Source organism: Macrotis lagotis, chromosome 1 (genome assembly GCF_037893015.1).
Source record: "Macrotis lagotis isolate mMagLag1 chromosome 1, bilby.v1.9.chrom.fasta, whole genome shotgun sequence".
NCBI classification, from domain to species: Eukaryota; Metazoa; Chordata; class Mammalia; order Peramelemorphia; family Peramelidae; genus Macrotis; species Macrotis lagotis.
This window is the reverse complement of record NC_133658.1, coordinates 176751357-176773544: the sequence shown is the minus strand read 5'-3', so window position 1 is coordinate 176773544 and position 22188 is coordinate 176751357. Positions and strand designations below refer to the sequence as shown.

The 22188-nt window shown below is 36.7% G+C and overlaps 2 protein-coding genes across 4 annotated transcripts in view; one reads left to right on the top strand and one right to left on the bottom strand.

Moving 5' to 3' along the window:
- The window catches only part of ESF1 (ESF1 nucleolar pre-rRNA processing protein homolog), an 85074-nt gene extending 72646 nt beyond the window's left edge, over positions 1-12428 (bottom strand). Inside the window, exons 1-4 of one of the 2 annotated variants that reach the window (XM_074209422.1) lie at positions 12308-12428; positions 10542-11203; positions 2633-2970; positions 2048-2161 (exon numbers count right to left, since the gene is read on the bottom strand). In XM_074209422.1, the coding sequence (XP_074065523.1) occupies positions 2048-2161; positions 2633-2970; positions 10542-11203; positions 12308-12417 (1224 nt within the window). In that variant the 5' untranslated portion in view covers positions 12418-12428. Of the gene's footprint in view, positions 1-2047; positions 2162-2632; positions 2971-10541; positions 11204-12302 lie in introns of both variants that reach the window. The other variant, XM_074209423.1, reaches the window with a different exon arrangement.
- Positions 12429-12609: 181 nt separating this feature from the next.
- NDUFAF5 (NADH:ubiquinone oxidoreductase complex assembly factor 5) overlaps positions 12610-22188 on the top strand; it is a 31285-nt gene continuing 21706 nt past the window's right edge. For both annotated transcript variants that reach the window (XM_074209425.1, XM_074209424.1), the window contains exons 1-3: positions 12610-12860; positions 15158-15198; positions 21195-21258. In XM_074209425.1, coding sequence (XP_074065526.1) covers positions 12645-12860; positions 15158-15198; positions 21195-21258 — 321 coding nt within the window. In that variant the 5' untranslated portion in view covers positions 12610-12644. The remainder of the gene's footprint in view (positions 12861-15157; positions 15199-21194; positions 21259-22188) is intronic.

Below are 22188 nucleotides of genomic sequence, written 5' to 3'. Positions count from 1 at the left end.
GTAATTATTAAGTGTCTGAGGCTGAATTTGAACTCAGGTACTCCTGACTCCAGGGCTGGTGCTCTATCCACCGAGTCACCTAGCCGCTGCTACATTTTGTTTGCATGCTCTCATACCTGGAATTCACTCCTTTCTTACTTAAAATTCTCAGGTCCATTCAATACCAATTCTATGAATTTTTTTCCCCTGAACCCCTTAGCTGTAAGAGGCCTACTCCAATTTGTTTTGCATTTACTCCTATATGTACTGAGAATGCAGTTCCTTCAGATAAGAAACTATTATTTTTGTAGGTCCAATACCTTCATCAATGCCTTGCATAAAATAGGCACTTAAGAAATAACAGTTAATTGACCAGATCATTCATCCTAGCAAAAAATTCAGAATTATAAATGTGAATTTAGTAATTTATTCATATCTTTTAATCTGGAAATCCTAATTGGACTATACTATAGCTATTTATTTACAGCTATCAACCTATACATCTACAGACACATAGACACGGAAGTTACTGACAGCAAGAAAACTCTACAAAAATGTCCTCCCAAATCTGGGTGAATAAATGGTCTAAGAATGGCTGAATTGTGATACAAGAGTGTAACAAAATACTACTGCAATATAAAGAATTAAAAATATGAATAATTCAGATAAACATGGGAGAATTCATTGAGGTAATGAATAAAGAATCAAAAAACAATACTCACTTTGACTATAACATCACTAAGGTCAACAAAATGAGTTAACTACATTGGTCAACACTGGTAATAAACTATCAAAATAAAAAAGCACAATTTTCCTTTCTTTTAAAAACAGATAAATTACAAAAGAGGAAATTACATATGCTATTGATTGGAAACATTTCATTAAATGTTTTTGTTTAACTGATTTCAGAAATTTTTTTTTTTTGGCAAGGGGGATCAATAGCTAGTATTTATTTTGTTTTGAGATTTTCTTTTTTATTTATTTAAGGCAATGGGGTTAAGTGACTTGCCCAAAGTTATACAGCCACATAATTATTAATTATCTGAGGCCAAATTTGAATTCAGGTCCTCCTGACTCCAGGGATGGTGCTTTATCCACTCTGCCACCTAGTTGCCCCTTGTTGAGATTATCTGGAGAAATAATGGTCATTAAAAATCAAGACTGTTTATTAAAATGCAAGGTAGGCTGGTCAAGCAGTAATAATAATAATAATAATAATAATAACAACAACAACAACAACAACAATAATAAACTGACAGACTTCTGAATATATTGATAATATTGAAATGTTAAGTAAATTAGAAGAAAGATGACTGGATTCTTCATGGAAGAATTATGAAAAGATATAGTGAGGCTCACATGATAGAATATATCATACTCAGTTTAAACTGTCAGTGAAATCACACATCAGGGCTTTTTTATACTGAAAGGCTCAGAAAACTTTAAAAGTGGAGTTAATTAAGAATTGTTTTAGCTCTCCTTTTTCTTTTAAGTCAGTACTTTGTCTTTATGATTAGTTTTGCTTAACCCCCCCTTCTGCTTTCTCTTTTTTTCTTAATTTTTTTAAAAATTAAAGCTGAGATTAAGGGAAGGTATTTAGGGGGAATTAAAAGTGATTAAAAACTAAAGCTACTGATAAAAATTCATTTAAAAAAACATGAAAAAAATTTAGACCCCAAAGAAGACTTGTGAGAAAACACCTTTCCTGTCCCTTAACAGGATGATGGTATCAAATTTTTTATGGTTATTCAGTTTTGTTGCATTTTTTTCCCCTCTTCATTAAATTATTTGTTTGAAGAAACGGCTCTCTGGGAAGGGGAAGGATAAAGGGTCAATAAGACCAACACTCTTTCTTTACAAAATGGAGTTGATGCCCAATCTATGGTAGACTACTTAAGTATAGTCTCTTGTTCAAAGCAGAGGCTTCAATAAAAAAGCTTTTATAGGTCTACGTCTAAAGTTATGCCTGACTAACAATTTACCTTTATTAAAAACAAAAATGACTAAAAAAAAGAGACATGACTGAAATTCTGGGAGAATCAGTTTCAAAGTGAAATCAGGGTCTTACCTTCACAGAAAATATAACACCACCTTTAGGTTTAAATGAATTGAACAGAGCCAACAAGTCTTTAGCCTTCAATCTATCCCAGTCCATGTTGCAAACTGCTAATCGACGGGTAATCTGCATAATTGATGAGGAAAATAAAATGTCACATTTTATATTATTCTTATATTCATAACCAGAAAACAATATAGAACTACTGCATGGGCATATTAATTTTATATTTACTTTAATATAAATTATTTTTAAACTTTAAATGAATTAAGAATTAGCTAAAATACAGAGAATATTCATATAAAATTTTTCAGTTTGAAAATAGGAACATGATTATGAACTATTTTGGTCAGCTCTAAAGAGGGCAAACCAGTTTATACCCAATTTTAAAAATTCTTCTGGTCTTTGGTTCATTGTCATCCTTAACAAACAAAATTTTCTTACGTTATCAATTAAGGTAAAATTTTGTTGGGCTTAGAAATGGAAACTAATGACTAAACAAGTAAATGATAAGCTTAAAATCATATATGGAATATTTTCCACCAGCAAAATTTTGATTTTAGCCCATAACAAAAATTGGTTCTCTAAAGAACATACCTCATCTGCTCGAGGGGCATCTTTGTCTAATTCTCTCCATGCATGCTCAAAACTAGATTCTTTAGGAAAAAATTCAGTCATATCATCTTCTTCATCTTCTGAACTAGTTTCAATATTTCCTTTTCCTCTAGCTAAATCAGGGCCACTATCACTTTCTTCATCATCCTCATCACTGTCATCATCATCATCTTCATCCTCGTATTCTGAGGTTTCATCATTATCTCCTGCATTTCTATCATCTGATTGTTCATCATCTCCTGTTTTACTCTGATCTTCAGTATCCTCCTCCACTTCACCTTCATCAGATTCACTGACCTCTAAATAGGTATCACTGTGGTCTGCAATTAATTGAAGGGGAAATAATTTAAGAAAATATAATTACCAAATCAAGTGCAATATAAACATTCAAATACAACTAAAATGTACCATTCTAGGAAAAAAAGAACAAGATTACAAATCACGTCTTATAAAAACACCCAACACAATCCAATCCTTTAAAAGAAGCATAGGTAGATTAATGAATGGATGGAAGTGGAACCAAAATAATTCAAGTCTACCTCCAACCCACTCAAATTTCTTGGTAAAAGATCCAGAAATAACACCAGACTAAATGCTGATTTGGAAATCAAAAATCAAATTTGATTAACCCAAAAGCCCAGGAAGACAAAGAGAAAGGTCTACACAAACTGGAGACAAGGTCCATCTAGAAGTATACCAGGAATACAGTACAGGGAAAAATTGTGCACCAGAACATGAAGAACTCCCAGAACTGGCATAGAGGTCCTATTCATCACAAACTTGTAAGGCTACAGGTAGAGATGACAACTGGCAGTTTACTATTTACTTATCACCCATTCACTTTTCTCAATTTTTCAACAAACAACTGTGTTGTGGATAGAGGACTGACCTTGGAGTTAGGAAGTCAAGAGTTCTAATCCTATCTTTCACTAACAAGTTATGTAACTGGCTATTATTAGACTTAGGACCTATTTACAAATGAGGTATCCAAGACTCACAGAAGTGGAGTAGGAAGTCTGAACAGCAGCAAGTAGAAGTCCAGTCAGAAAAATCAAAAAAGTTCAGTTAAAGATTGTAATAAATCTAGCCACATGACCTGGAATTATGGATCACATCAATTTATGATTGTAATAATCTGGACTTGACAAGTCACAACTAACAATCAACTGGTTTTCAAATAGCTACTTGCAGGTATCTCACTTCAATGCTTTCCTTTTGTATAAACTGAAAGGCATCATACATAGTTTGAGATCTAGAAAGGACTTTTGAAGTCAACTTCATCATCCCTCCTCTTTTCATATAGTTGAAGAAACAAAATTAGAAAGGTTAAGATAGTTGGGAGCAGAAGTAGAATTAGAATTTAGGTCTTCTAACTACCAGTTTTCTTTTGTCTTCATCCTTCTCATTTTTGCATTCAACCACAAAAAGAAACCTTATTGAAATAAATCTCACTATATGTTTATCCAGAGATAACTTTGGTTGTCTGACTCACAGATACAAACCCAAAGGTTTTAGTTGCTGTTTAGCTTTCCTGCTACACTTATGTTGAGTCTTGGGCACCTCATATTATAAATAAACCCTAGGTCTTATAATAATCACTAATTACACTGACAATTTTATGTTCTGTAAAATTTAAAGCACTAGTGGAATGTGAGCTAGTTAACTATAGTATGTCTACTGGAAATGAAACAGTCACAGTGTTCTTCAATGATTCATCAATCTAACTTGGCTACCATGATCATAGCTCTAAGACAAAAAAATTGATCCAGATTTTGGGGTGGCATTAATAAGTGAGGTCTCTTAATAAAATATAAGTTTCTTGATGCAAAAGCCCATTTTTGTTTAGGCTTTGTGTCTCTGGGGTCCAACACAGTGCCTGGCACTAGTAGATGTTTAATAAATTGTTGGTGAATTTAACTGTGGCAGAGTCACAATAACAGAACAAGAAAAAGCATTACTATCTAGACTGGAACACCCTCTCCCCCCCCAAAAAAAGACTCTAGAAAATGAACCAGATGAAGCTAAATGAGAAAGCTAAGAAAAAGTGAGTCATTTTTTGCAAACTGAGAAAGCTGAGGGTGTCCTTCATTCTCCAGGAGAACCAAAATGACATCACTATGTTGGAGGCTGTTAATGTGTAGCTGATCAGACCAACACAAGCTCAGAATGCTCTACCATTGGCCACAAATAGGTCATGTGAACATACATCATGTGAACATACATTTTGAGCTTTTTTGGAGCTACTTCAACTATGCTTCACTCTGAGCACAGCATCTTCTCTGATGAGGGCTTGCCATGCTGGGCAGTCCTGTGTGCAAGTGCCTCCTACTCCAAAGTTCTTAAGAGAGAGTCCTTGCACCATTTTTTCTGATAACCATGTGTGAGTTCTACATAAAACAGTCATTTTGGCAAATGCATGTTTTGCTTTTGAAAAACATCATGAGCAAGTCATCAGAATTGTGCTTTCTATAGTAGAGTTTGAATGCTTGTCAGTTTAATTTGAGAAGGAACTTCAGTGTCTGGTATCTAATCCTGCCATGTGAACTTCAGAATTTTCCTAAGACAACTGAAATGGAAGTAATTCAATTTCCTGACATGGTAGACTGTCCAGATTTCACAGACATACAACAATGAGGTCAGTACAAAGGCTCTGAAGTTCAGTCTGGTATCCAGTCTAATACCTCTTCTCTGTCACATTTTCAGAGCCTCCCAAACACTGAGCTAGCTATGACAATGTATTTCAACTACATTATCAACACATAAATTTCTAGATAATATGTTGCAAGTGAACTCATTTATGGTATGCAAAAACTTCTCCATTTGCTATGACTGATGATTCCACACTGGATGATGACAGAGCACCTGCATTTTTCTGATGTTCATTGTTAGGCCAAAAACAGCACAAAACAGCAGAGAATCGATCCATACTTTATCACAGCACAGCTTCAGAGGCTGTGTCACCTACAAACCACTGCAAACAGAAAATCTTCCACCAATACTCCCTCCACTTTGGTCTTCTCTAGGCAACCAAATTTGGACATAATTTCCTATAAGCCCTCACAACTGACAGTATCAAAGACCTGGTTCAGATCTACAAACATTGTGTACAGACCCTTGTTCTGCTCCTGGATTTCTCCTGGAGTTGCGAGGCAACAAACACCATATTGATCATTCCTTGACCCTTTCTGAAGACATACTGGCTTCTTAGGTAGCTAGCCATCTTCCAAGAGGATCTGTCAGGAATGGCTAAGAGAAAGGACCATCCCTGTGATTGTCACAGAACAATCTATTTCTTCTGCTTTTAAACAGATGGACGATGGAGGCATCATTGAATTTGTGGGGATAACCTCCTTCTGTCATATAACCTGGAAAATTTCAGTCAGCATCTGTATAAACAAGCATTGGACTTCCCCATCATGTAAATCTCAGTTGGAATAGAATCAGGTGCTTTGTCACATGAAGGGTATCTAATGACATTTGAAACCTTTTCTTGAGCTGAAGCTTCAGCTAGAGAGGAATTTACTTCAACCTGAGATATATGGTCAAAGGTTTCAGTCCATCTCTCTTAAGATCATATTCTTATCATTAATAAATGTGGCTCCAGAAACACTGAGTAGTTGAGATGCACCGTAGTTCCATAAATAGCCTCCAGGGCATCAAAAAAGTCCATTGGATTGTTACTATTAGCATAAAACTGAATTTTATCTGTCTTCTTACTGAGTCAAGAATTCTACATGTTACAAGCTTCACTTTTACTTTATATTTGAAGGAATTAAATTTTTTTTTAGCGATAGATCAACTATCCTGCTGGTAAATCTGTCTGTGGTTCTCATTTTTCATTTAGAAGCTTTTGAATTACACCATCATTTTTGTCAAACCAATTTTGATGTTTGCAAGTTTTCTGACCCAGATGAGCAAATGCAATGCTAGATACCAAATCTCTGAAAGCTATCTGCTCTTTTTCTGCTCTGCTGTAGCCAACTGTGTGCTGACTCAACCTTAAAGCCTAAAAATTGCTATTAGTAACTGAAGATTAAAATTGTTCATTGTTTTAATTGTAATTCACTGCTTTTGTACTCAGAGAGACACTCTTATCTGTTGACTGTAATTCTTTGGATAGTTATTGTGCCTTGGGGTGCTGCTTTTATAGACTGAAAATTTAGGTTTGGAGAGCACAAGTCTATAATCAGTCTGGTACTCTGTATCACACATTGCCTTTGTCAATTTCACATCCTTCTCCTTACAGTCACATAGTCTATTAGATGTCAGTGTTTGCTGCATTTAGGTAAATGAAAGACAGTATTGGTGATGAGACATTATACCTTGATTTTTTTTTTAGGTTTTTGCAAGGTTAATGGGGTTAAGTGGCTTGCCCAAGGCCACACAGCTAGGTTATTATTAAGTGTCTGAGGCTGGATTTGAATTCAGGTACTCCTGACTCCAGGGCACTGGATAGAGCACTGCACCACCTAGCCTGCCCTCAGTAAAAGCTTTTAACTAAAAACAATACTCATTCCTAATAAAAACATTAAAGTATAGGAATAGAGCTTTCCTTAAAATGAATTTATCTAAAAACATTAGTAAGTATTATCTGAAATGGGGCTAAGTTAGAAGACACCTTTCCAATAAAATTGGGGGTGAAGCAAAGCTATCCATTAACACCACTATCATTCAATATTTTTCCTAGAAATACTAGCAACAGCATGAAGACAAGTAAAAGAAACTGAAGATATTAGAACAGACAGTGAAGAAAGAAAACTATCACCCCTTGCAGATATGATAGTATATTTGGAGATTCCTAGAGAATCAATTAAAATACTAGCTGAAATAATTAACTGAAAAGGCTGAAAATTCACAAAAATATATATACATCGCTCAGATTAATAAAACAGGAAATAGAATCCTCACCCTTATTTTAGAATGAGAAATTAAACAAACCAAAAATGAATCCCCAATGGAAAAAGGAACCAGAAGGATTTACAAGTAAATTCTACCAAACATTTTATAGAATCGTTCATTTCAACATTAAATACATAATATTACATACTGTTTGAAAAAATTGGTAAAGAAATAGCCCTGCTAGATTCCTTCTATGACACAAATGTAGTCTAAATATTTAAATCAAGGAGAGTAAAAAAAAAATGTAGACCATTTTGTCTAGTAAATATTGGTTCAAAAGTTTTAAATAAAATTTTAGCAAGTAGTTTGTAGCAACATATCCAGGCTGGATTTACACCAGGAATGAAGAGCCTACTCCATGTAAGTACAACTTAAGCATTAAGTGATATAATCAAAAACCATGATCATGTCAATAAGTGCAAAAAATGCTTTTGACAAAATACAATAATCATTCCTATTAATAACACCAGAAATCGTAAGAATAAATTAAAGTAGTATCTATTTAAAACCAAGAACAAGCAGTATTGAGCATAAACTAGAAGCTTTTCCAATAAGATCAGGGGAGAAGCAAAAATGTCCATTATCAACATTACTAGTCAATAGTGTACTGGAAATACATAATATAGCAATAGGAAAAATAAAAGAAACTGAAGAACTAAAGGCTATACAAAAACTATTACTTTTTTGTAGATGATATGGTTTATACTTAGGGAAAGCCCTAAAGTAGACTAAAAAAACTAATTGAAACAATTAACTTCAGCAAAGTTAAAAATAAAATCATTAAAATGATCATCATTATATATATATATTACAAACAAAATAAAGCAAGAAGATAGAAAGAGAAATTCCATTTAAAATAAATGCAGATTGGGGCGGCTAAGTGGCGTAGTAGATAAAGCACTGGCCTTGGAGTCAGGAGTACCTGGGTTCAAATCTGGTCTCAGACACTTAATAATTACCTAGCTGTGTGGCCTTGGGAAAGCCACTTAACCCCATTTGCCTTGCAAAAACCTAAAAAAAAAATTTTTTTTCTAAATAAATAAATGAATAAAATAACTGCAGATAGTTTAATATCTACTTGCCAAAAATACAATAGGAACTATATGAACACAATTACAAAACACAAAGACATTTCTAAAAATTGGAGAAACATTCACTGTAGGTCAAGTCACTACAATAAAAATGACAAAAGAACCTAAATTAATTTACTTAATCTAATGCCATAAAAACCAAACCACGAAAGAATTAATTTGTAGAGGTAGAAAAAATAATCACAAAACTCACCTGGAGGAAAAAAGGACAAGAATATCAAGGAAATCAATGGGGAAAAAAATGTTGAACAGGGTAGCAGTATCATATCTCAAATTATATTACAGAATGGTGATCATCTAAACAGTTTGGTATTGGCTAAGAAATGAGTGGTCAGTCCATGGCCATACCACCCTGAACACACCTGATCTCATCTGATCTCGGAAGCTAAGCAGGGTTGGTCTTCCTTAGTACTTGGATGGGAGAAATGAGTGGTCAATCACTGGGAAAAAACAGGTACACAAAATGCAGAAGCAACTTAAAGTGTACGATAAACCCCCAAATCCCAGCTACTGAGGCAAGAGCTCACTATCAAGAATTAGTGGGAAAAATGATATTAATTTGATAGAAACTAGGTAAAGGTCAACATTAAACACTATACAATCAGGATAAATTCAAAATGGGTACATGATTGAGATACAACAGGTGATATGACAAGTACATTAGAGAAGCATGGAAGAAATTACCCTGTCAGATGTATGAATAGGGGATTAGTTTGTGATCAAACAAAAGAGAAATTCACAGATTAAAACAGATGATTTTAAATACATAAAATGACAAAGTTTTTGCACAAACAAACTCAATGCAGCTAAAAATTAGAAAAATGGGAAATTAGAGGAAATCTTTGTTGCAAATTTCTCTGATTAAAGTTTCAGCTCTCAAATGTATAGAAAAACCAAATTTACAAGAAAAGTAGTCATTCCTCAATTAAAAAATGGCCAAAGGGCACCTAGGTGGCACAATGAATAGAGAACCAGTCCCAGATTAAGGATGACTTGAGTTCAAATCCAACCTCAGGCACTCAATAACTAAGCTGTGTGACCTTGAGGAAATCACTTAATCCCACTGCCTTGCAAAAAAAATAAAATGGTCAGAGCAAAAATTCTCAAAGAAATAATTAGAGAAAGTCAAATTAAAATAATTCTGTAGTACTTCCTCATTCAGTCAGATTAGATAAAATGATAAAAAAGGAAAATGACAAAAGATGAAGGAGCTATGGGCAAACAAGTATAGTACGACACTGCAGCTGTAAATTATTCCAACCATTCTGAAAAATCATTCAGGACTGTACCCCAGAAGCTATTAAACCGTGCACATGCTCTGACCCAGCAATACTGAGAGATAGCAAGAAAAAGGGAAAGGATTCTTAAATACAAAATATTTAGCAAAGTTTTTAGTAGCAAAAAACTGATAGCTAAGGGTATACCCATTAATTGGAGAATGACTGAACAAATTATGGTGTAAGAATGTGAACAATAGTACTGTGAAGTAAGAAATGATGAAGGGGATTATTTCAAAAAAAAAAAGACCTGGGAAAAAGAATTGGTGAAAAGAAACTGAATTAGGCTACCATTGTCCTCAAAAATTTTGGCAGGTGCTAAACTATAGAATGTTTTTGTTTAGTGAACACAAATAAGTCAAAATCAAAGATTAGCCAGCAGATTCAAACTTTCCTTAGTTCTCTTCATCCCATAAACCTTTGCAATCTTCAAAATTTTCACATTCACTTAAACTAAGTTTTTTCCCAGTCATTACTATTAAAATGTCAAGTTTTACCATGTTATCAAATTACATTAAAAACCCTTAAATACTACTTAAGAAAAGTCAAATACAAAAGCACACCATAAATAAATAAATAAAATAAAATAAAATAAAAACTTTAGGATTAAAATTTTGAACTAACCTGAATCAAATTTCTCTTTAGGAAACTTCACCTTGGATGATTTGACAATTTTATTATCATCCAATTCTACTATCTTTAGTTTTTCTTTAGATGATGTGTCTTCATTAAAAAGGTAGGGTTTTTTTTGATTCTTTATGCCTTTATTTGCTGATTCTTTTTCATCCTTTTGCAGATTATTTTGTGCATGCACTTTTTTAGCTCTGTTTGAATGTTGTATTTTTACAGTATTTTCAGAATCATCTAGTTCTTTTCCACATCCAAAGCCTTCCCTTTGCTTAACAGCTTTGCTTTTTTCCTTATCATCCAATAACTTTTTTGAATCTCCTTTTTTAGTTTTCTGGGTTTTTTTCTTTTTTTCTGATGTTTCACTATCTTTATCTGAAAGATCAGAGTCTGAATCTGTTAAATCATAATAGCGTTTCAAATCCTCTGTAGTGCTGTGATTTACAGGACGTCCTCTTTTATCCACAGTATATTTCAACTTGAACTTTTTGTCATGAAACATCGCTCGAAACCTCTTATCAATCTTAATTTTCCGATCCTTTTCTGGCATTTCCCAAAATCTTGGGTCCTTTGTAACTCGGCGAAACCGCTCATCATTCAAAAGTTCTTCTTTCGATGCCATTTTTAAGCTTCCTCCTTGACTAAATGCCCTGAATAACCTTAAAATTGGAAAAAAAAATACTAGTAAGAGGGTTTGTTTACTAACAAAAAATATTTTCGAGAAAGAATCACATGAAAGCAAGCCATGACAAAAAAAACCTTTCCATTATTCTCTAAAAAGTAGGTTTCAGTGGTGCAGTGGATAGAGCACCGGTCCTGGAGTCAAGAGTACCTGAGTTCAAATCAGACCTCAGACCACTTAATAATTACTTAACTGTGTGACCTTGGGCAAGCCACTTTAACCCCATTTGCCTTGCAAAATCCTAAAAAAAAAAAAAAGTGGGTTTCAGTTATGACATCTACGGGTACATCCTGAATTCAATTTTTCTTTTCAAAAGCCAGCCTCTTGATTGGACCAGGTTTCCCACTTTTTTTCCCCAGGATAATCAGATAATCACCCTATACAAAAGAAAACTTTAACAAGGGATGTTGGAACATCTATCCTTTCCAAGAAAATCTTTTTTTTTTTTAGTTTTTTTTGCAAGGCAAATGGGGTTAAGTGGCTTGCCCAAGGTCACACAGCTAGGTAATTATTAAACATCAGAACTCAGGTCCTCCTGCCCTCCCCTCCAAGGAAATCTTAAGTGATAAAAATTATCACCCCAAAAATCTCCAAAACAAAATATCAACATAAATACAAAGACTTCCCCCTCTATCTTTACGTTTTAGAGTTGAAACTCGTCCAGCACCAGCTTCCTCTGCCCTCAGTGGGTTCCCGCAGGTAGTGCTGGCAAGTGCAGGGAAGTGCCGGGGTCTTTTCCCCAGGGACGGCAGGTTTCCTACTCAGCCGCCTCCGGGGCTTGGCATCTCTGCCCCGCGGCCTCCCCAACTCGGTAAGGATGGAGAAGGGAATAACGAGAGCTCACGTGTGGGATGCGCTAGATTATGTCTCATTTTTCGGGGGAAAAAAAAAGTGTTTCGAAAAAAATGTATTAACAAGCCGGCGAAGGTGACTCCCGTTTTACAAATGAGAAATTGAGGCAGAGGGTCGCCGGGCCCGGGCGAGTTTGAACTCGGGGCTTCCCGCTCCGTCCGCGTCCACAGCCCTAGCATCCGGCAGCCGGGCACCCGGGCACCCGGGCCGGGCAGTTCGCCTACCTCACCTCCAAGGACCGGCTGCTACTTCCCGAAAGGAGCAGGAGGAGGAAAGCAGCCGATTCGAGTAAGACCGTCCACCACGCAGGGCGACTCTCTGAGAATGGCTTACGGGCATGCGCGCACCGAGCCCGCAAGCCGCGTCACGTGGAGAAAGTCGGACCCACAAGCCTTTGCGCCAAACTTTGGAGCTACGGCAAGCGACCGGGGTCAGTTCAAACGCTTCTGTCGAAAAGCGTCCTTCCGTGGCGCCGTAGCTTACGCACGGACGCGACGGCGCAGGCGCGTCGGCGCCGGGGGCTGACGGGAGGCGTGTCGCGAGGACGCCGGAGGCGGCCGGCCGGCATGCTGAGAGCGGCCTGGCCGCGGCGGTGGCGGGGCCTCCGGCCGCCGGCGGGCTGCGCTTCCCGAGGACGGGCTGCGCCGCTTTCCCAGGCCGGCGGCGGCGGCGGCGGCGGCCCGGGCGTCATCAACGTCTTCGATCGGGCGCTGAAGAGGAAACAGAAGAACTGGGCGGCCCGGCAGCCCGAGCCGCTCCAGTACGACTACCTGAGGGAGGAGGTGAGTGCGGCGCCCCCCGCCCCCGTGAGTGCCCTAGGCATGCCGGGTACTCGCCGGCCTGGACCCAGGGTCAAGGTCGGGCCGCCGGCATCCAAGTGCCCCCCCCATACGCCCGTTCTGCAGGAGCTCAGCAGATCTCTTAGTAAATGCTTAGTTTTTGTTCTAAATAACCATTTTTTTTTTAGCTTTTTTGCAAGGCAATGGGGTGAAGTGACTTGCCCAAGGCCACACAGCTAGGTCATTATTAAGCGTCTGAGGCCGGATTTGAACTCAGGTCCTCCTGACTCCAGGGCTGGTGCTCTCTTCTATCCACTTACTGCACCACCTCGCCGTCCCGCTTACTTACGTTTTAACGGAACAGAGTTCAAATCCAGCCTCCGTCACTGCTACTGTCACTCTCTTGCATTTATTTTGCTCCTCGAGCTTTACAGAACGATTTGCTAGATTAATCCCCTACTCTCTTATAAAAGCAGGTTCTATGATTAGACCGTTCCTAGAAGAGAAAGTGTCAGCAGCAGAATTTGAACTGTGTACACTAGCCACTTGAATTTTCCATTCTGTTAAAAGGCTCCTTTATTTTGAAAACAGAATGAGATAATATTTGCAAAATGCGGTGTAAATACTACCTATTACTAGACATAAGCTTACTCTTGTCTAGAAAGATTTAGAACAAAAACAGTTGGTACCTGAGACTTAAATTTGTTAATTTTTTTTTATTTCTTTTTTGCAAGGCAAATGGGGCTAAGTGACTTGCCCAGGGTTACATAGCTAGGAAATTATTATTGTCTGAGCTCGAATTTGAACTCTGGTCCTCCTGACTCTAGGGCTGGTGCTCTATCCACTGCACCACCCACCCGTCCCAATTTATGCTAAAACACAAAATCCTGAAGAATTTTAAATGCATTAAATAAATGTATATGATTATGGAACATATAGCAGTAGTTTCTCTTCTGAGCTCCCAAGTTACATTTGCACCCGTTTAAAAGAGATTTCATTATTTTTCCTAATCCATTTCTCTTTTCTTTCTCCTTTTCATTTTGACTACTCTCATTAGTCCCTCCTCCCCATATCTAATCATTTGGCTAGTTGACCTAAAAAGTATTTTCATAATTCTTTAAGTTTTGTTAGGTATTTTACATAAATTATTTCATTTAATTCTGACTATAACCATCTAAGGTCAATTCTGTTATTATCTCCATGTTGCAAATGAGGAAATAGAGGCTGAAAGAGGTTAAGTGAGGCACTGTCCCACAGCTGCTAGGTGTCTGAGACAGTCTTCAAGCAAAGCTTTTCCTGACTCCAACTCTCCTACTCTCTCCTCTAGACTTTTTACTTCTGAAGTCTTCTGTCTACCAAAACTACCTCTAGGCAAGCTTTCATAACTCTTCTTTCCTGGACTACTGCAGTAGCCTCCCAATTGAATTCTGACCTCTTCCATCCATCCTGCATACAACTGCCAAATTGTTATTCTTAAAGCACATTGTCTTATCTCCTCCTATAGACTATCCATAGTGCTTGCAATTCCCTTTCATCTCACCTGTGTCTCTCATAACCTCCAGCTTTCCTCAAGGCTTATTTTAAATGTCACCTCCTCTGGAAGTCTTTGCTGATTCCTCCCCATTAGTGCTCTCTTCCCACCTCCTAATCCAAAAACCACTATTGTCCCAAGGCTTAAACTATAATACTTCTGACTTCTGCCTCATAGTTTCTGTTTTTTCTTTTAAGGTACATTTCAGGTACCATCTTTTACATGAAACCTTTCCTTTTCATCCTTTCTGGGGATATCTTTTGCTGAACATATGTATGTATATACACACACAATTTACTGTCTCCTTCTTTATAATGTAAATTCCTTGCAAGTAGAACTTAATTCATTAGCCCTGTCTGGTACAAAGTAGGTACTTTACAAATATTTGTTTGATTTTTTTTTTTTTTTTTTTTTTTTTAGATTTTTCAAGGCAATGGGGTTAAGTGGCTTGCCTAAGGCCACACTGCTAGGTAATTATTAAGTGTCTGAGGTCGGATTTGAACCCAGGTACTCCTGACTCCAAGGCCAGTGCTCTATCCACTGCGCCACCTAGCCGCCCCTTGATTTGTTTTTATATATTTTTTATTTACTTATCTTTATACATTTGTTTGTAGTAGACTGTAAGCTCTTTCAGTACAAGGAGTGATTGTATTTTATATATTGTGTCCTTAACCTAATATTGGGCATGGGGCATAATAGGCACTTAATAAATTGCAGTATTGAATTCTTATTAGGAAAGTCTAATCATCTTCATTGCTTTTTATTTTAGGTTGGTAGCCGTGTTGCTGACCGTGTATATGATATAGCCAGGTAAGATAATTTTCAGCTTTCCCAAGTATGACCTGGATATATCTTGCATTTTGATGTATCTATCCTCTCTTTTGAGTTCTCTCTCTCAGGGTGCAAACTGGTGCTTATTCTCATTTTGTATTCTCTGGTCTGTCTCTTTCTAGATATCCTCACAGTATAGGAGAACTCTTCCTATCAACATCTTGGCATTGCTTGGATAAAAACTGGAGAATGCTATCTGTTCATCTTTTATCCCCTGTTGCATTACATGGCAGAATCATAGAATTTTTCAGTTGAAAGGACTATTAGAGTATTTTTTGTGTAGTTAATTACTTTAATAACAAATTTTCATTTAGTTTTCACTTGTAAATGTTCCATTGTGGAGCAATTCACAACCTCCAGAATCAGCGTGGTCTACTTTTTTAATAGTATTAGTTTATTTTAAACCTAAACTTAACTCTACCACTTCTACCAGTTGCTTCTAGACCTCTTTACAGCCAGAAAAAACGAGTTTAATCTCTTTCATGTTCCAGCTTTTCAAATACTTGAAGACAATTATTATATCCTAAGTTTTTTTCTGGTCTATACATCCTTAGTTCCTTCAAATAGTGTTCATATAGCATGTATGTCCAATCCTGAAAAAAACCCTCAGTTGATCCGTTCATACCCACTATCATCTCATATCTCTTTTGCCCATTGCAACTACAGTTTGAAAGATCACTTGCAATAGGTCCCTCCATTTTTTCTCCTCTCAGTCTCTTCTTAACCTCTTACAATATAATTTTTTACCTAATCATTCCACTGAATTTGCTCTCTTCAGTTATCATTAGTCTCTTAACTGACAAATCCAGTGGCTTCAACTTTTGACATTGTTGATCATTATCTTTTTAATAATACTCCTTATAATTATACTCTTAATAATAATACTTATTAATAATACTCTTTTCTCTAGGTTTTCAAGACATTTTCTCTCCTATTTTTTCTACTACCTGTCTGACCACCTCCCTGTTTCCTTTGCTAGTTCCTCTTCCAGATCATGGCTGCTAACCATAGGGATTCCTCAGGCTTTTGTCCTGGATTGCTTTCTCCTCTCCCTCTATTTTACTTTCACTTATGATCTCACCAGCTCCTATGGATTTAATTACCATCTTTATGCTGATGATTTTCTACTTTCTTTCTCCAGACTCTGTCCTCTCCATTATCACATCTCCACCTGCCTTTTAGACATCTCAAACTAGATGTTCAGTTGACATCTTAAATTCAGTATGTCAAAAACAGAATTAATTATCTTTCCCTCTAACCCCTTCACTTCCTACCTTCCTTGTTATTGTATAGAGGGCATCACTATCCTCCTAAACCCTCAAGTTCAAAGCTAGGCATCATCCTGGATTCCTCACTGTCTCTCACCCTCCTTATCAAATTGATGCCAAGCAAGGCTTGCTAATTTCACCTTTGCAACATCTCTTGTATATTCCTGTGGTGCTCCTCTGATAGAAACAGACCCTCATCACCTCATGCCACCTGCATAAGTCTCTCCATTCCAATCCATCCTTCATTCAGCTACTAATGTGATTTTTCTAAAATGAAGGCCTGATCATGTCCCTCCCCTACTCCATTAACTCCAGTGGCTTCCTGTTATAGTCTCCAGAAACAAATACAAGCTACTTTGTTTGGCATTCAAAGCCCTTCTTAATCTAGTCTCCCCTCCCCACCCCCCATCTTTACAGTCTTCTTAAACCTTTCTTCCCAACATGTACTCTTCTGTCCAGTGACATTGACTCCTGGTTTTCCACAAACAAGCTGCTCTGTCTCTCAGCTCCATGCATCTTCTCTGACTGTTCTGTGCCTGAAATATTCTCCTTTCTCTGCTGATTTCTGGTTTCCCCTACCCCTCTTATTTACAGTATCTTCCCTCTGTTAGTTTTTTTATTTATCCTGTCTATACTTACTTGTTTGTACATATTTGTTTGCTTGTTGTCTCCTGTTACTCCTGAACTCCCTGGGCAATGTCCCCAGCACTTATCAAATAGAAGATACTTAATAAATGTTTGAATGAATAAATATTAGTACTTTATTATGGGAGTCTTTTTCTGTTGGCTCATTCTTCCAACCTCAATTGAATTGGGACTTTGTATTAGAACCTTGCTTTCCTCACTTCTCTTGGCAGTATCTGGATCTTGATTGATCCTACGTCATCTCTGAAATCCAGCCACTTCCTTATGGGTTAACTTGTCTGATTTTGAAGGTGTTCAAAAGTGGCTCTAGCTGGATATCAGCATGTCCTGCTCCCTATGAGGTCTTGAGTCAGGGTCAAGTCTGATCATTTTTCTCTTTTCTGAATTTTGAAGATTCTTCAGCTGGTTCAGGTCTGACTGACATCACTTATGCTTGATTTTGGTTCTCCAGTAGATTGTTGCTCCCTCTTGGTGCACATCCCCTGATAGAAGTTTGGTAGTCTGTTGCTACCTCTAGACAGTGGAACACTCCTCAGTGCCCCCTGGAATTTGGACCCTGTTCTGGAGTTAAGAGTAACCAAGCTACTAATTTACTCCTATTACTATTCCTTGAATAGCCTCTTGGCAGGCCTGTCCCTACCCCAATCCTAAACAACGCATGGCCCTGATACATACCCTAGTATAATCCTTTTACTTCAAGGCTCTACTTGGTCTTCTTCTGACTAGACTTATCCCTGCCAAGGATCTTTATCTATCTTTTTGTAATGACCTGGGCTAGAAAAATGACTCTACACCCATGGATTTCCTAAACAAATTCAGAAATCCCCCCCAAAAATTTCTTTTTCCTTTTCTTTCTAGGTCTTTATGGGAAAAATTCTAGGCTTTCCTGAACAGGGTTCTACCTTTCTAATCTACCCTCTTTGCAGGCTTCTCATTTCACAGTTCCTTTATAGTCTTTCTTGTTCTTTGTGTGGTAATAGTCTCTTCCTCACTTAATTCCCCAATGGTTAGCAACTTTCTATCTCCTTTTATTCTCCTATTAATGTTATCAAATCCCTCAGATATTAATATCAGAGTTCTTTCCTCAACCTTGACTGTTTCCTCCCTCATTCCCATCTGTCACAACCCCTCTCAAAGTCCACTTTAGCTCTGTCCAACCCTTCTGTTCTCTGGAAGGTCTGCTCTATAATTTACAAACTTACTCTCACCTCTCTCTTTCTCCTATCTTTTTTTTTTTGTCCTATATGTTATTTTATTTTTTTCCAATTGCATGCAAAGATAGTTTTCAACATTGATTTTTTTTTTGTACGCTTTTCAGTTCCATATGTTTTATTACCCTCCCTCCCCTCCCCCTTCCTTATGGCAACGAGTAATCTGATAGAGGTTGTACATGTACAATCATGTTTAACATATTTCCATATTAGTCGTGTAAAAGAAGAATTTTTTCTTCTATCTTCTGTCATTTACTGATACCTGACTTCTCCCTAATGCTGCTTATCCTGGTTATACTTTATAGTACTAGCTACACTTTCTCTCATACCTCTCAGGCACTTGAGGGTGAGGAGGTAACTAAGAAACAGTAAACACAGCACTAAACTTTTTGAAGAAGGAGGGAGAATAGGGATTGATGGCCACCAGGATCTCAAGTGGTGATAAATTCGTGTAGTGAATGGTAACAGGAGAGGGAAGGAATATTCTACTACCTCTACAAAATTTCAAAGCAAAACAGTACAAATTGACTTTTTGGTCAAAGCAAGCAAACTTATGCAGCTGTCCACTCACCAGCATTCTGCTAATTCCAATTTATGTTATCATCTTTGCTATACTACAGAAAAACATCTGCAAAAACCTGACTTTCTCATTTCTGCTTTTCTCAGAGAAGAGAGGGGCAGAAAGAACAACAGGTACTTGGAGGATTAACTTCTCTTAACTAATAGGTGGAAATGAAGAGCAATAGTTGAAAGTTGCTGAAATTGAAGCAGTTGAAACCATATTGTCAACTGATTGCCCCTGCTACTTGTAATTTCAAAAAGCTCCCGTAGAACTATTTTTGCCCCAGAGCTGAATCTTTCTCACTTGCCCTTTATTTATTTATTTATTTATTTATTCATTTATTCATTCATTCATTCATTCATTTATTTATAGATTTTTCAAGGTAATGGGGTTAAGTGACTTACTGAAGGCCACAGGGCTAAGTAATTATCAAGTGTCTGAGGCCATATTTGAACTCAGGTACTCCTGAATCCAAGACCTAGCTGCCCCTCATTTGTCCTTTCCTTAGCTTTTGACCTCTAACCATTTCTAGTGGCTTAAAGAAAACCTTCTGACATTATGTCTCATCTTTCATTTATGGGGTAACATCTCAATAAATTTTACTTAAAAAATAAACAATCCTTATTTAATTATCCTTCATTCTTCAAATAGTTAAATGAAATCTGATGTTTTTAGTTTTAATCTCAAGTCTTTTTTTTGTTTGTTTGTTTTTGCAAGGCAGTGGGGTTAAGTGACTTACCAATTATTCAGTGTTTGAGTTCAGGTCCCTCTGATCCCAGGCCTGTGCTCTATCCATTGCACCATGTAGCTGCCCCTAATTTCTTAAGTCTTAAAAGTTTTATGAAATGACTTATAGACCATAATACTCTGAGCTTTTTTAAAGATCCTCAACTACATTCATTGTTCTTGAAATTTAGTATCTTCACATATACCATTGAGAGTATTCACATACAAATGAAGTGTCTTCCTTCATATTTTGCAAAGTGATTTATTTAGTCTTTATAATTATACCGGAACTTGCATATTCTGTCACAAACTGCTTAAATTCCATTTGAAAATAGTAATTCTTTTCATACAAACTTAAGCAATTTTTATTAAATTTTCAACGTTTACAACTCTTTCTAGGTATTAAAGGGTTTGTATATGGAAAAAACAAAATCTTATATCCTTTACAAGTTGATTTCTTTTTCTTCATATAACCAAGCTTATTTTCAGCACTAATCTGCTCCATGTAAAAGAGCAATATTTTATAAAGCCATACAATATTGATATGCTATTTTCTTAGTTTGATGGTGCCCTTAGGATCCATATCTTTTCTTTGGAGCCTTAAATAAATATAGCAATTTAATAAATCCCCTTGTTGGTTGATTGTTCTTCACTCTCAAGAGGACAAATGATATCCCTATGTTTAGAGTCAGACTACATTGTGTTCAAATGTGGCTGATCAAACCAATACAGGCTTGGAAGGCTCTCACAGGTTGGGCACAAATAATCTACTTGAACATTTGGATTGGATATGTCTCTAAATTTGTGCATCTCATGTTGCTTTTTAAACTCCAGCAATTCTGCTTCACTCAGAGTATAGTGCTCTCTTTCATTCAGACACACCATGCTGGGTAGTGCTGTGCCACTGTCTCCCACTTCCCACACTTGATTCCAAAGTTCTTCAGAGAGACCTTGAGAGTGTCCTTGTATCACTTTATCTTACCTCCATTTGAGTTCTCTGTAAAATAGTCTTTTGGGCAAATGTACTTTCAGCATTTGAACAATGTGGCCAGTTCATTGGAGTTGTACTTTCTGTAGAGAGTTTTAATGCTTAGTGGTTTAGATTGAGATATCTCAGTGTATCTTAGTTTGCCAGGTGATCTTTGGAATCTTCCTAAGACAATTCAAATGGAAGCAAGTCATTTTGGTATGACTTTGCTAAACTGTCCAGTTTACCTCATAAGCAATGACTATAGACTTTCTTTTCTTTTTTTTTTTTTTGCCAGGCAAATGAGGTTAAGTGGTTTGCCCCAAGGCCACACAGCTAGGTAATTATTAAGTGTCTGAGACCAGATTTGAACCCAGGTACTCCTGACTCCAGGGCCCGTGCTTTATCCACTGCGCCACCTAGCCACCCCAACTATAAACTTTCAATTTGGTATTCAGTCCACATCTTTCAGATCCTTTCAAATACTGAGCCAATCTTAAACCTGGAGATAACTAGAACAAAAAACATAATGAAAATGTTAACTTGGAAACTGTTTCACATGTACTAACAAAATGTCATTTTTTCCCCTTTTTTAGAGATTTTCCCCTTGCTTTGGATATTGGCTGTGGAAGAGGTTATATAGCATGTCATTTAAATAAGGTATATTTATGTGATAAATTTTAGAAATGATAAAATTGTTGACATGTTAAGTAAAGTATTGTCATCTATGTCCTTATAAAATGAAAAATGTGTATAATATTTAAAATTTTTTTGTTTATATTACACACACACTGAGCAAGCATAAAAATGCTAGAATCCATTTTCAATTTTTCAACCTCACTGATTCTTTTCATTTTTATTTGTAATGATTTTACTTCTTTTTTTCTAAAAGCTAATAGTAACTATTCACTTTCTTTTTACTTGTCATAAGTACAAAAGTGTTTCTACAATCAGTTTTCTTGGATGGTTACATTTGTGGTACAGTGAGTGTTGTAATATATCTATTTTAAAAAAAAACTAACTTATCTATAATTCTTTCATTTTTATCACTTTCAAACTATCAGTGATTTACGACAAGAAATAGTGAAGTTGAAACTAGAATAGGTGCTTAATAAATGTGAGTTACCTAACTAACTGAATAACCTGGGATAATGATTACAAATACTCAGTTTTTATGTTTCTGTTTTTTGTTAGACATTGCAGAATAGGCATGCATTGTAAATTGAATTGAATCATCATTCAAATTCTGCTCACTGAATATGCTGAGGGAGAGCTGGTTGTTAAACATTTATCAGTGCAGTGGGATAGCTAGTTTATTGTTAAGAATTACCTGAAAGACCAAATCTCTCCTTGAGTGAAACTTTTATTGATGCAGTGGGAGCTATTTGAGTTTAGGAGTGATGGTCATTCTATGGACTTGAAAGAGGAAGAGAAATGAAAACTCCACCCAAGGGAGGAGTTGGGAGGAGTTAAGTATGGAAGATTCTGTCCAGGGAAAGAACAGGAGGAGGGATGGGGAATGTACAGCTCTAGTTCCTAGACATATCAGCAGTTGCATAATGGGAAGCATGGATTTGCATCTAGAATAAC